Source organism: Aedes aegypti, chromosome 2, assembly GCF_002204515.2.
Source record: "Aedes aegypti strain LVP_AGWG chromosome 2, AaegL5.0 Primary Assembly, whole genome shotgun sequence".
Lineage (NCBI taxonomy): Eukaryota > Metazoa > Arthropoda > Insecta > Diptera > Culicidae > Aedes > Aedes aegypti.
The window spans coordinates 110,721,989-110,734,865 of NC_035108.1; the positions used below are offsets into that span (position 1 = coordinate 110,721,989).

The 12,877-nt window shown below is 35.5% G+C and overlaps 1 protein-coding gene across 8 annotated transcripts in view; it reads left to right on the forward strand.

The window, feature by feature from the left end:
- The window catches only part of LOC5572751 (SEC14-like protein 2), a 111,939-nt gene that overhangs the window by 69,672 nt on the left and 29,390 nt on the right, over positions 1-12,877 (forward strand). For all 8 annotated transcript variants that reach the window (XM_021841930.1, XM_021841933.1, XM_021841932.1 and 5 more), the window contains one exon: positions 8,931-9,000. In XM_021841930.1, coding sequence (XP_021697622.1) covers positions 8,931-9,000 — 70 coding nt within the window. The remainder of the gene's footprint in view (positions 1-8,930; positions 9,001-12,877) is intronic.

The window sequence follows — 12,877 nt, forward strand, 5'->3', positions numbered from 1 at the left end:
AAATCTATGTTATATCTAGGCTGTGGTGAAAATTTCAGATCAATCGGACAGATCTCCAAACTTGACCATTTTGTATGGAAAAATTGCCAATGCGTACTTTATTCTGTCCATTACTGAAATTTGAAATCTTTTATATCCTGTAAATAAAGTATAAAATAATATGTTAATCAGTCCACAGTTCGGGAAGTCCCCCTTCTGCACCAACTGCAGCCAGTACTTATAGCTCAGAAATACCGTAGGTACGAACAGATAAAAGGCACCAAGTCAAAAAGTAAAATAATTAATATCACTTGAGATAGGTAGACATGGCAGTTCTTTCCCCTTTAGAAACTTTCCAATAACTCTTTAAAAGCCATTTACAAGTTGCAACAACTCTTACAACGAATAATCGAAAATATATACAAAGAATTCCACGATCTTATCTCAAATATGCAAATTCCATGACTACAACAAAACATTCAAATCATTGGATTTCACTGCGCAACATTACATTTGACAAATTTGGCAACACTAAAGAACAATTTCGTTCATCTCAATACAGCAATCGCTTCACAAAATAACAAATATGTTCACAAAAAACGACAATTTCGTCAGCTCTGAAGAACAATTTGGTTCAACTCAAATTGGCAATTTCACCACACTTTCAAAAATAGATACAATTGGCAATTCGCTTTCCATGATCCTCGTCGCCACTTTTATATCCTGTAAATATAAGTATAAAATAATATGTTAATCAGTCCACAGTTCGGGAAGTCCCCCTTCTGCACCAACTGCAGCCAGTACTTATAGCTCAGAAATACCGTAGGTACGAACAGATAAAAGGTACCAAGTCAAAAGGAAAAATAATTAATATCACTTGAGATAGGTAGACATGACGAAATCTTAATGATGTTATAAACGGGTTTGATGGAAGTTTTGAGAAAACGATGGTAAAATCATTGGAAACCTTGCTGGAGTACTTATGACTTTCTTAAAAAACATTCTGAAAGGTTTTTTGAAGGAATTCATACTGAAATCTCTGAGGTAACTACTATTCTTATCGTAAGAAAAATTCCATTTGAATTTCTTAAGGTAAGGTACCGTGGGGGAAGTGTAGCAGTGGGGTAAGTGGATCATTCGTCCGTAATAAGAATAAATTCTTTAATATTCCGAATGTTTTTACACCTCTGCTTCATTTTAGGTTATATTCTCACGTACACACTGATACTACTGCAAAACTGATACCACACGTGCACTAACACAAGCAAACTTGTTGACTGCAAAAATCAATTCATTTCAAAGTTGTTTTCTGTCGATAAAAAATCCATTGTATCTCTGCCTAAAATCGAATTCTATTAGTTTTTTCAACACATGGTGAACATTTCAGTTCTAATTGTATGAATCACAATGAAAAAAATGTAATTTTTGTAAATAAATACAGATATATTGGTCATGGTACACTTACCCGCACTTTTTAATGGGATGGGGTAAGTGGATCAACTAATGTTATCAAATATTGGCAGACTACTTACGCGGATTTGAACAAGCTTTAGTGTCATCAAGTGTTGATTTCAGTGTTGTAAGCAATCACGGTAGTCGACACGTTTTCGCCGATATTCGGCAGCGCTTCGCTTAAACATTCACAACACGAGCGATCAAACGAATGTCGAAAAGAAAAATGCCAATTGAAAGCCACTGACCACGATAGCTATGTTAGGAAGCGTTATGGTGTTGTTTGTTTCTGTTCTGCTTTCACTGTATGTGTGTCACACTCGACATAACCGACAAGATTAAATTATCCATGTTTTTTTTATGATCCGATATCTGAATTATATGCAAAACTTATGATTTATGCAAATTTTCTCGTATCAGACGACATTCAATTGACACTTTTTTGTGTTTGTCGACGTTCATTCTACCGCTCTTGCTGTGACTGCTGACCATGGCAACGAAACGAACGTCGCTCAAAGTGTCGAATGTTTACAGCAACTTGATTTCTTTTTACATTTTTCATTCCTAGCTTGAATTTGCCAAATTGACCTGAGAAAATTTCAATTATTCCACCTAAAAGTGTTGTACAGTCTTTCTAGTACAAAAAAAAATGAAAATTGAAAAATTCAAACATAATTCTTCTTGGTTTTTCTAAGCTGAAATGCAAAAGAGCAAAATATACAAATTCTCCACCTGAAAGCATATTATCGAACGTTTTTTGACCATATCGATTGTTCTAGACAGATGATATAAATATTTCCATAAATAGAATAAAAAGATTTCAATATGTTAAAAAAATAAATGTAATTAATGTTTTTAAACTACGAGTGTCTTTCGAAAACATCGTTAGCAATAATCCTCAATTCTTTTGTATAACTCAGGTGTATAAAATGGATGAATTTTCTCCAAAATATTCTAGTTACAGTGTTTGTTTTTGTTCGAATAAGTGTAAACTATTGTACAAATATTTTTCATGATATTTAGATAAAATAATTATTTTTATTATTTTAAAGCTATCAAAATATATAACATAGCACGTATAACAAGCATGACAGTAATATTATTCATACTAAACATGATTACATTACATTTGTTTTGAGAATAGAGTTTTTTTTATAGGTAACCCACTTACCCCACCATGGTGGGGCAAGTGGATCATTTGGCGCAAATTTTCAAGTCCCTCATGCTCAATAGATAATAATCAGAAAAATCAAAATAATTGACGATTTGAAGTATAATAGTCCCTCATTTGTCATGCATATAAACAAGTTTGAATTACATTATTAACGTTAGCTGTACATAACAATGAAGTTGACTATTGATTTTTCTGTATCCACTTACCCCATGGTACCTTATCTTAATCCTCCTAAAGAAATCTTTGGAGTTCATTTTGTAATATGTTGAAGCATACTTAGGGTCAATTTATTAATTTAAGGCATTTCTTTCATCAAGAATTGAAAAATCAATCAAAACTCAAAATTTGGGAGATGTTAACATTCTCAATTAAAGCTGTATGTGAATCATTGCTTTCCAGAGCTACTTCGCCAACTAATATTTCAACTTCCATGGAAGTCCTCTCGATAATTTGTATTTTTGGACAAGAATCAAGAAAAGAAGAACTGTAGGTTCATTAACTGACATTGTTGTCATTGCACGCCTACAACAACATTATCAGCATATCAACACATGGTTCATCACTTTAGTCATAATTCTACAAAAGCTAATTGGTCATCGTTCTTTTCAACAGTCGATTTGTACATTCACATCACATTTAAACAGCATTCACCTTAATTTTAACATCGCACCGGGCCCCAAAACCCTAGCTACGCCACTGGCCGAAAACAATTCCGTTGTCAAAACACTCATTAGGATGTTCAATTAGACAACATTAACGAATTGCTATTAAGAATTTAGAAATACCTTAGGAAATTGCCTACATTTAGGCGTATTCCACGGTTGAAAGTTTTTTTCATATATTAAAATAACTCAAAAAGTAAACGAGTTGTAGGAGTTTCCCGTATATGAGGCATCAGGGGTTGTGATTTTTGTAAAAAACGGTATTTTCAATATCACCGAATATTGATCACAAGGGTGGTCAATAGAGTGATGCAAATTTTGAAATTTTGGCTCCCCTATGTTTGAACAATTTATATTATAGTAAATAGCATCTTCCCAAAGTTTGAAATGATTCGGAAGCAATTTGACTGTGCACACGTCATTTGAAGTTTATATGGAGATTACTATAGAAAACACCAACCTTTCATGTTCAGCCCTCTATGTTTACGTGAACAAACTCCACTCATGTGAAATCCTTTCAACTACAACTTTACTGAAGACCGCGTTTTGATTGGAAGTCAGGATAATTTGCTATTCATAATCATAAACTTGGTTTGCATTTTGCATGCTCAACCAACTGCTTGGCAGGCAACAGTGATGCTCCTGGCGAGTAGAATAGATCAAAGTAATCCAGGCTACTATGTTCTAAAGCAATAAAGCAGTGTTGCTCTGAAATGAATGATCATCTCAGCATGATCTATATCAAGGTAGTTCAATGTGTGAGATCGCTCATTCCGCCATATTGGAATCACATATGACAGCTGGCTACTTTGTTGTGGTAAAACAGACTAGCATGCCATGAAATTGAAAACATTGTTTGACGGTAAATTCCAATCGCCTACTCTCTAGCAACAATAGTTCCTTCCAAAATCTGCTCAGGGTGTAAATGCACTACATGTTTAAAATGGAATACAACAATGCCATACACATCGAAATCAGCTAGAATATTTGGAGCTCTTATCGTCTACAAGTTGAGCTCTGTCTGTCTTTCAGCTCTAATGCCTACACGGGAAAAAAATCTGTGGTAAAACTTACTATTTTAGCTGACTACGCCCATTCTTGAAACTACCATGCAATTTCAGACCAATTTACTATGTTTACGGTACATCCCACCACATTACTGGTACATTTGACAGAAATAATTTACAACAATCTGATTTCGACTACAGACATAGTAAAATCAAGCGGATTTCTGGTCTGCTGAAAATTGCCGGTGCGAGCGCTTAAGTTAACCCCCTAAAATGGTAGTTTTCACCACACAATTTTTTTGCGTGTACGGTTAATACAATTTTTGGAATTTTTTTTACGCAATGAACAAAGCTGAATTTACGAGCTGAACAAAGAGTGTCTGGAACAACCCATTTTTTGTCCACCTGGTCTATGGGTACCCCTTATCTTTCGACAAGTGTCTGTATTAACGGAACTTTATTATTAAAGCTTCTTTACATTTAAACTAGATTTTTACAGTAATATCCAAGAAGGCCTTAATCTTATGGACATCCAGTGAGTAAATGATCCTCCAAGTTCGGAACGACATCTTGCAGTGTTCGCAAACAAGTAGCCGATACGTGAACACTAAAAAGCGCTCAACTGTGGTCCATTTCGCCCAAAAGCTTCTCCGGCATGTACTCGGCATACTCGGGCTTTTTGTAGCTGGTAATGCTCGACCGGGTTTTTCACTGATATCCTCCGTTTGCCCTCGTCCTGATTCATGATCCAATCAATCAAATCAAAAAAAAAATGTGTACAACGTTTAACACATAATAATGTTAGTGCTGAAGTAGTAGTTTACGCAACAAGTGGCAGAATGATAATTTTTACAGCACGAATTGTACATTTATCCAACGAGACTTATAGAGTTCGATAACTACGACTAGTGATTTAAAAATTGAGCACTTTAACGAGCTGCGTACAACTTGTTTTGCAATTTCGTAAAAGCCTACTTACGGGTATCAGAAACCATATTGAGATGCGATTACCATTATTTTGAAATTTCCGAAGATTGTTATGTTTACTTATTTATTTATTCATTACGCAATTCAAAACAGTGGCGTAATGAAAACAACGTTGCGTAAAAGTCACAACACATCTGAACTGCCTTTTGTAATGACCTGCATGACACTGCATAATTCAGTGCTTCATGACAGATTGGTGTGATAAAAAACAGAATATTCAATGAGATCTTATTCTTCTTGGCATTAACGTCTTCACTGGGACAGAGCCTGCTTCTCAGCTCATAAGAACGAGCACTTCCAAAGTTGTCATTTTCGCATCTGTATATCGTATGGCAGGTACGATAGTACTCTATGTCCAAGAAAGTCAAAGAAATTTCCATTACGAAAAGATCCTGGACTGACCGGAAATCAAACCCAGAAACCTTCAACATGACTTTGCTTTGTAGCTGCGGAATTTAACCACTCAGCTAAGGAAAGCCCCATTTAATGAGACATTGAAAAAAAATATATCAACAGTTCTACCTAAGCTCAATGAATCCAGTAAAACCAGTTAAAGGGATGATAGTTTATTAAAAAAATACTATTCTAATAGCTAAATTTATGGTCTCCGGATCGCCGAATATGCATGCTAAATTCTACTGATACATTTCACCCAATGTTACGGTACTGGAAGAGTCCAAGTAGTAATACCTAGGAAAATGTTAGGACTAATCCATGACGAATTACCAATGATCTTAGGAATTCTTGCGAACTTTATAAAGGAATCTCAGAAATAATTCTTTGAAAAAAATCAAAAACTGAACAAATCCTTGTAATAAGAAGTCTGTTGGGTAATTTGTAAAGGAATGCTTGATGAATCCCTTCTCTTTGTGGAGAATAATTTTATAAGTGGCTTTACCAAAATTCTTGGTCGAATCCTTGAAAACTTCCAGAACATCTGAATGAAGTCTAGTAAGAATTAAACACTCTTCAAGTACAACTACTTCTGAGAGAATCCCTTCTAAAATGTGTATTCAGTGGTACCTTTGGACGAATTTTTCATTAGGAATTTTTAGTGCAATCCATAGAATAATCTCAAAAGATTTATCAGGTATAATTTCTACAAAGAATCTTGATAAACTATTGAATTCTTAAAAATTTGCGTTTTGGTAAGAACTGTTTAACAGGTTTTTTTTAAATGAGACACCTTAGAAATACTATATGTCATAAAAGGGATAATATCAATAATAAAATATATACTTTTGAAATAAATCCATTACAAAAAATGGCTGATTTTAGCATGTTTTAAACAATAATTGAATAGTTTCATTTCTAGATTTGAATAGGTAGTATTAATCACCCAATTAAAGAACGTTTGGTACTCCCGTCGTCGGGGGTGATATTGTGCCAAAAATGCGTATGATAATTAGGCCATTTTCGTAATTTGATATGAAATATTCTTCTGAATATGAGAATACGTTCATGCGAAACCTTTGACATTGGACCAAAGAAACTAGAATTAATTCGCAACATGATCAGATCAAGAGAATAATTTTCCGCTCAAGTTTCCTACAGCTTCCAAATAACAAGCTTTTTACAATGATTTATTAAAAAAAAATAAACTAAGACCCCCGATGACGGTACCGCTACTGAAACTAAATTCAATTCGTGATCTCTTAATTAAAATACGAAGTTCAAATCCAAGTTATACATAAACTCCAGAATACGACATTTGTTCCAATTTTTCCACATTGGATATTCTGTGTGACTTATTAGTGTTTTATCAGGGTGGGGCCTTCAGAAACATTTTCAAAATTTTATTTCAGTTCGTCTGCAGAGCTTTCTTCTTGGTATTAAAACAGCTGGTCCAAATTGGTACAGCATACAACATGGCTGGCCTGAAAATTTGTTTGAAGGTCAAGAGCTTGTTCTTAAGACAAAGTTTGAAACCAAGTGTTTCAGACTTGGAGTTCTGAGAATTAACTTGAAGTGTACGATTTGACAGATAACTTTGGATTATTCTAACAATGTTGTAGAAACTGTCCAATGATTATTCTATTTCTAGAAGAGCAAGAACTGTAGAATAGCCTTCAGATTTGTTGGAACGAATCAAATTTGTTACACGTAAGAGTTGATGGGTTTTTCAAATCCATTCAAAGTTTATTCTTGGGTTTTGTTTCCAAAAGGTGTGTCAAGTTCAAATACAACCTCTCAAGATCAAGCTTACAGAAATATATCCGATTTCATCATCAGAGAGAAATGCACTAGACGACAGTCGATGCAGCTGGCCGACGTCGCCGTCATCGTCATCAGTGTATCTATATAGATACTTAATCCATCTTGCAAACCCTTCCCGCTATGTAATTATTGTCGACAGTAATGGAGGGCTAATCTAACAATAATTATTGACGGCGGCTGACCGTTAGATCCAGCAGCAGCAGCTCTGGTGTGTAGTATGTGGCGGTGATTCGAATTAACCTAGCCCTGGCAAAGGGTGAAAAGTCAGGGAGAAAATTGCGCGATTATCAGGGAAGATCGTTTGCACTTTACAAAACACAACAACTGCGATACCTTGTAGATATAAGTACTTAAAAGATGGGCATTACGCCTTCTCACCGCTGGATGACTAATGAGTTGCACATCTTCTTGCTCTTGCATCCGGTAATTAATTTGCACCAGAGAGTGACAATTTTTTGCTAAGATCGAAATAATCACCAAATCGCATTTACCTTACCACCTGCACGAGGTGAAGTTCATGTATCGCGGGAAAATATCAAACGATTTGAGTGTGCTTAGTAGCGGTAATGACGGTGCTCTCTAGACCGTTGTTATCAGAAAAAGAGATTGACATTAACGTCCTCACTGGGACAGAACCTGCTTCTCAGCTTAGTGTTCTTATGAGTGCTTCCACAGTTATTAACTGAGAGCTTCCTTTGCCAAACTTGCCATTTTCACAATCGTATATCGTGTGGCAGGTACGATGATACTCTATGCCCAGGAAAGTCAAGGAAATTTCCATTACGAAGAGATCCTGGACCGACCGGGAATCGAACCCAGACACCTTCAGCATGGCTTTGCTTTGTAGCCGCGGACTCTAACCACTCGGCTAAGGAAGGGTTTTGTTGTTAAAGACTAAATTGTTTATTGACTTATTATCAGGCTGTTCTTCAGAGTTATACCAAAGACAAATAAGTTATACTGTAACTATAATTAACGATCCAGACATGCAAGGACTGGTAAGCACTGATTTCATGAAGTTTGTTTTACTGATAATATCGATCTGAGGAGCACCGTGTGGACTGGTAAGTATACAGAAACGGCTCGATGCCCGGTGTCCATTAAAACTGTCAAGCTCACGCTCAAGGACATTCGCGTATGATTGGAGATTAGCGTTATGTAACCGGCTGGCTACTGGCTGCATTCTTTTCCTCACGCGTTTCAAAAACGGTGAGGTGAGGTTGTAATTTGAGACGCTGTAATTAACTGCTTAGCAGGACTTAAACGTTCGGTATTGAACCAGTTATTATCGGCAGTTAGTGGACTCAAGGTACAAGCCGTACGTCCGTAAAGGGCCGATTGGCTCGGTGTTTCCGTGTGACATTGACTCTGAAAAACTCTAGTTTTACCGATTTCCTGTTTTAGGAATACCTCATTAATTTACAATTCTTCGTTTCTATTTTTCTGTTACAGTTTCGGCGACAGGTGGCAGACGTGTTGAAACCAGAGCATGACGACTATTATCTGCTGCGATGGTTACGAGGTAAGTGTAGCTGATCTGAGGCACTTTATTCGTCCTCAGATAACCACAACGTATATTTGACCAAATCGGTCATATAGTGCTCAGATGGAACTGTTAAATGATTTGTTAGCCCTGTGACAGCACTATCTTCGGCGTTAAGTGCCTGGTGGTTACCTACTTGGGTCCATACAGTCGACTCTCCACATCTCGATTTTCTATATCTCGATATCTCTCCCTATGTCGATGATTTCTTCGGTCCCTTCATTCTGCATACATTTTCACTCTCCGTATCTCGATATCATCTATATCTTGATATCTCCCTATCTCGATGTGTTTTTGGTTGATCTTCGTTCCCGTTTTCTCTCCGTATGTCGATATTCCCATTATCAAAGGTTACTAGACCCGATTTCTATGATTCAAAACAGTTCAGGAGCACGAAGTGACGTCTGCTTGTTTATTATTTTCCTGGTTACGAAGTGGTTTTCAATCTAGTATCCATTAAAAATGCGATCTTTGTCTCCCTATCTCGATGGTCCCTTCAATAGGCCTCTGCCCTGTTTTGATTTTGTACGGGATTTTGACGTTTACTGGCTTTGTTGTTTACACATTTATGGTAGAGTGAAAGAGAAAGGTTGAATTTTGTGCACGGCCCTATATCGAGATGTGGAGAGGCGACTGTATTTGAAATTGATGTTATTACGGTTGTTAAGAAAATTTTCCGGTTTGCGGTAGCCGCAGAGTTCTACCGCAGCTGTCAAAGTTCTACCGCAGGCTTTGAAATCATTCCATCATTGAAGCAAACAATTCAATCATAGTATGCTTGAAAGAGAAAACGCTTGGAAAAATAGTAACAAACAACGATCATCAAGACGGTTTCCAAGGTATCATTGAAGCCTACTGATGATTCACCAGTGCAAATCAGTGATGTGACAGCTGCGGTAGCTTTTCGTTGCACCGTAAAACGGAAAGTTTTCCCTAAAATTGCAATATAGTTATGCCACAAATAATCTATGGTTTTTTTTTAATTTCTTTATTAGTATCATTCCAAACATTACATTCATTATTTCTTATATCTAGGTGTTCTGTGTTATTAGGCAACACTATCATCCTAATTTGGTAAAACAAATTTAAGATTTTATTACAATTTTGTTAACAACATATTACATTTCATTTGCCGTAGCAGTTCAGATTTTTTACAGGTGAGTTGATTTCACCTGCTTATAAGAGAAAAAAAAAACGTTTTCAATATACTTAACCTAACTTAACCTTAACATATAACGCATTAATCGTGGCTACTAGGCTTGCCGAGTAGGATAATTACGATGAGTGCTGTAAAAATCGAGTTCTGCAACGAGTTGCGTACACATTTTTTTGCAATTTCGCAAAAGACCCCTCGAGGGTATCAGAAATCATATTGGGATGCGTTCACTGTTATTTTACAATTTTTGAAAAAATGTTGTGTTATGATTCATTACGCAACTCAAATCAGTTGCGTAATGAGAAAGCATTGCGTAATGATTCATTACAGCACTGATTTCAGTTGCGTGATGACTATTCCCGCATTGCATACTTCAGTGCAGGAAAGTAAGCCGTTTCATAACAGGTTGGCGTGATGAAAAACAGCCTATAACGATGAGAAATTGCAAAAACTACTATTAGGCGGCATCCACAAATTACGTGGTCAAAGTCACCCCCTAGGAACAATGTTACCCCGCACGGCAGTATTCTTAGAGATATCTGAAAATTACGATATGAGGTTTTTTGAAGTTTTCAAGATCTTTATTTGGCCAGCGTGGTACCAGCAACATAAATGCTCATTACCGAAGACGGCAGCACCGAATTTCTTTTTTTTTTTTCTCAGAACATACTCTCATTATTGTATTGTTCCAAAGAGTGAATATCCTAATACGATAAAAATTCTGTAGCTTGAGATATATACGTGGGTTATGGTTACGCGTCGGTCCTCCAAAGAATTTCGGAATATCTCTGAATCCAGATGACCAATAATCAATGTTGATACGGATTCTAAAACTAGAAGAGTTTTTTGAGAACTTGTGTAAAAATGGTGCTAAAATACCGAGAAACAAAAAAGTTATCAGGTCTTGAATTTTTTTCTTGGGGTAAAAAATGATGCTTCCGGTAAATATCGAAAAGGGGCATATTCCCCGGGTAAGGCGTATAACACCGAGTTACCCAAATTGTTTTAGATGGCAACCATGTGGTAACGTGAGGGCCACGTATTAGTTTGACTATTTTGTGCACATATCCTACTTTCCTATTTCCTCCAAAATAATGTAAGTTCCTCAAGCGATACATTACAATCAGCGGTTTTCATATCGTGCTCCGCGGTGCACTTGGTGCTCCGCGAAGCCTTGGCAAGTGCTCCGCGACAGTTTTGAATATTTGTATCAATGTCTTCAATTATTTAAACTTTTTTTTTTACTTTGAAGTACACTTTAAATTATACTAAACTAAGTCAAATCTAGAACTGTCAAGAGTTTAAATAAAAAAAAAAAACAAAGCAAACCATCGCGCTGAAAATTTGATCGTTTTGTAACTCTTTGGTTGCAACCAATCGATCGAATTTTCATTTAAGACCACTATTTTGTTCTCTAGATTTGTGCTTTTGAAATCAGGAGGTGGTTTATATTCATCTTATAATGTCTTCGACCTCATTGTTGAAATATTCTGTCGTTGAATACTTTCCCATACATTTTGTACGGGATAGTCTTAGCTGCAAAAAATGGATTTTTTTTAATTTTATATTGAAAACAACTCTTGAACCTGAAAAAAAATCCCTGACAGGATATTTTGAAATTTTCAGGGTTTAAAAGATTTGATACTCGTCGAAACAAATCTGAGGAACATGGAATTTCGAGAATAATCGAAATGTTGACAATTTGATACAAAATTAGGAATATGCCACGAGTTGCAATCAAAATTATGAATATTTGCGAGAATGCAGAGCTTGTAGTTATCCCATTCAGATACATTAAGAAGAGCTCAAAAACTATTTCGCTACAGAAACACGTTCAGTTCTTCGAACTAACAGCAAAAGTTGGAAAATTTTCCAAAGAATTTACGGTTTGAAGCCACGAGCTTCGTACGATTTCAAATAATGTTTCGTACAACTGCATGATTGTTCCAGTTTAACCTTGAAACAAAAAAAAATGGTCAATCAAATAAAACAAAGCTAAAGCATTCAGCCAACCAAATGTCTGAAAACCGGTAAAAATTGCTGAAATTCAGCAACAGCAGAAATATTCAGAAAGGCGGAAACATTTTGATGGATTTAACGAAAAAAAGTTGGTATGTAGGGTTAATTTAAGCGTGTAACAAAAATCCAGACTTCAAAATGAGTGATGATGATGAACAGGTGTTCCGCGTAACAATTTTATTTCAAAAAGTGCTCCACGAGCCAAAAAGGCTGAAAACCCCTGCATTACATAAAATCAACGTATAATTGGAAAATGGGCATGGAATGTCACCTTAGTTTTTGAAGGAATTTGTGTAATATTTTTGAAATGTTTTATTTTTTGCTGAAATACTATTCTGTGACATACATCGTTGAAGTAGTTTGGTAGCTTAAGATATTATTCAAATTCATAGAAAAACTAAAATTTCACATGATTCAATTTGATTTTGGATTATAAAAATATGGTTTGCGAAAAAATCCAGGAAAGTACACGCCAAAACGCGGATATCAAACTTTATGATTTTCCATTCGTCTTTTATCAGAGTTTATGAGGGTATATATATATATATATATATATATATATATATATATATATATATATATATATATATATATATATATATATATATATACATATATATATATATATATATATATATATATATATATATATATATATATATATATATACATATATATATA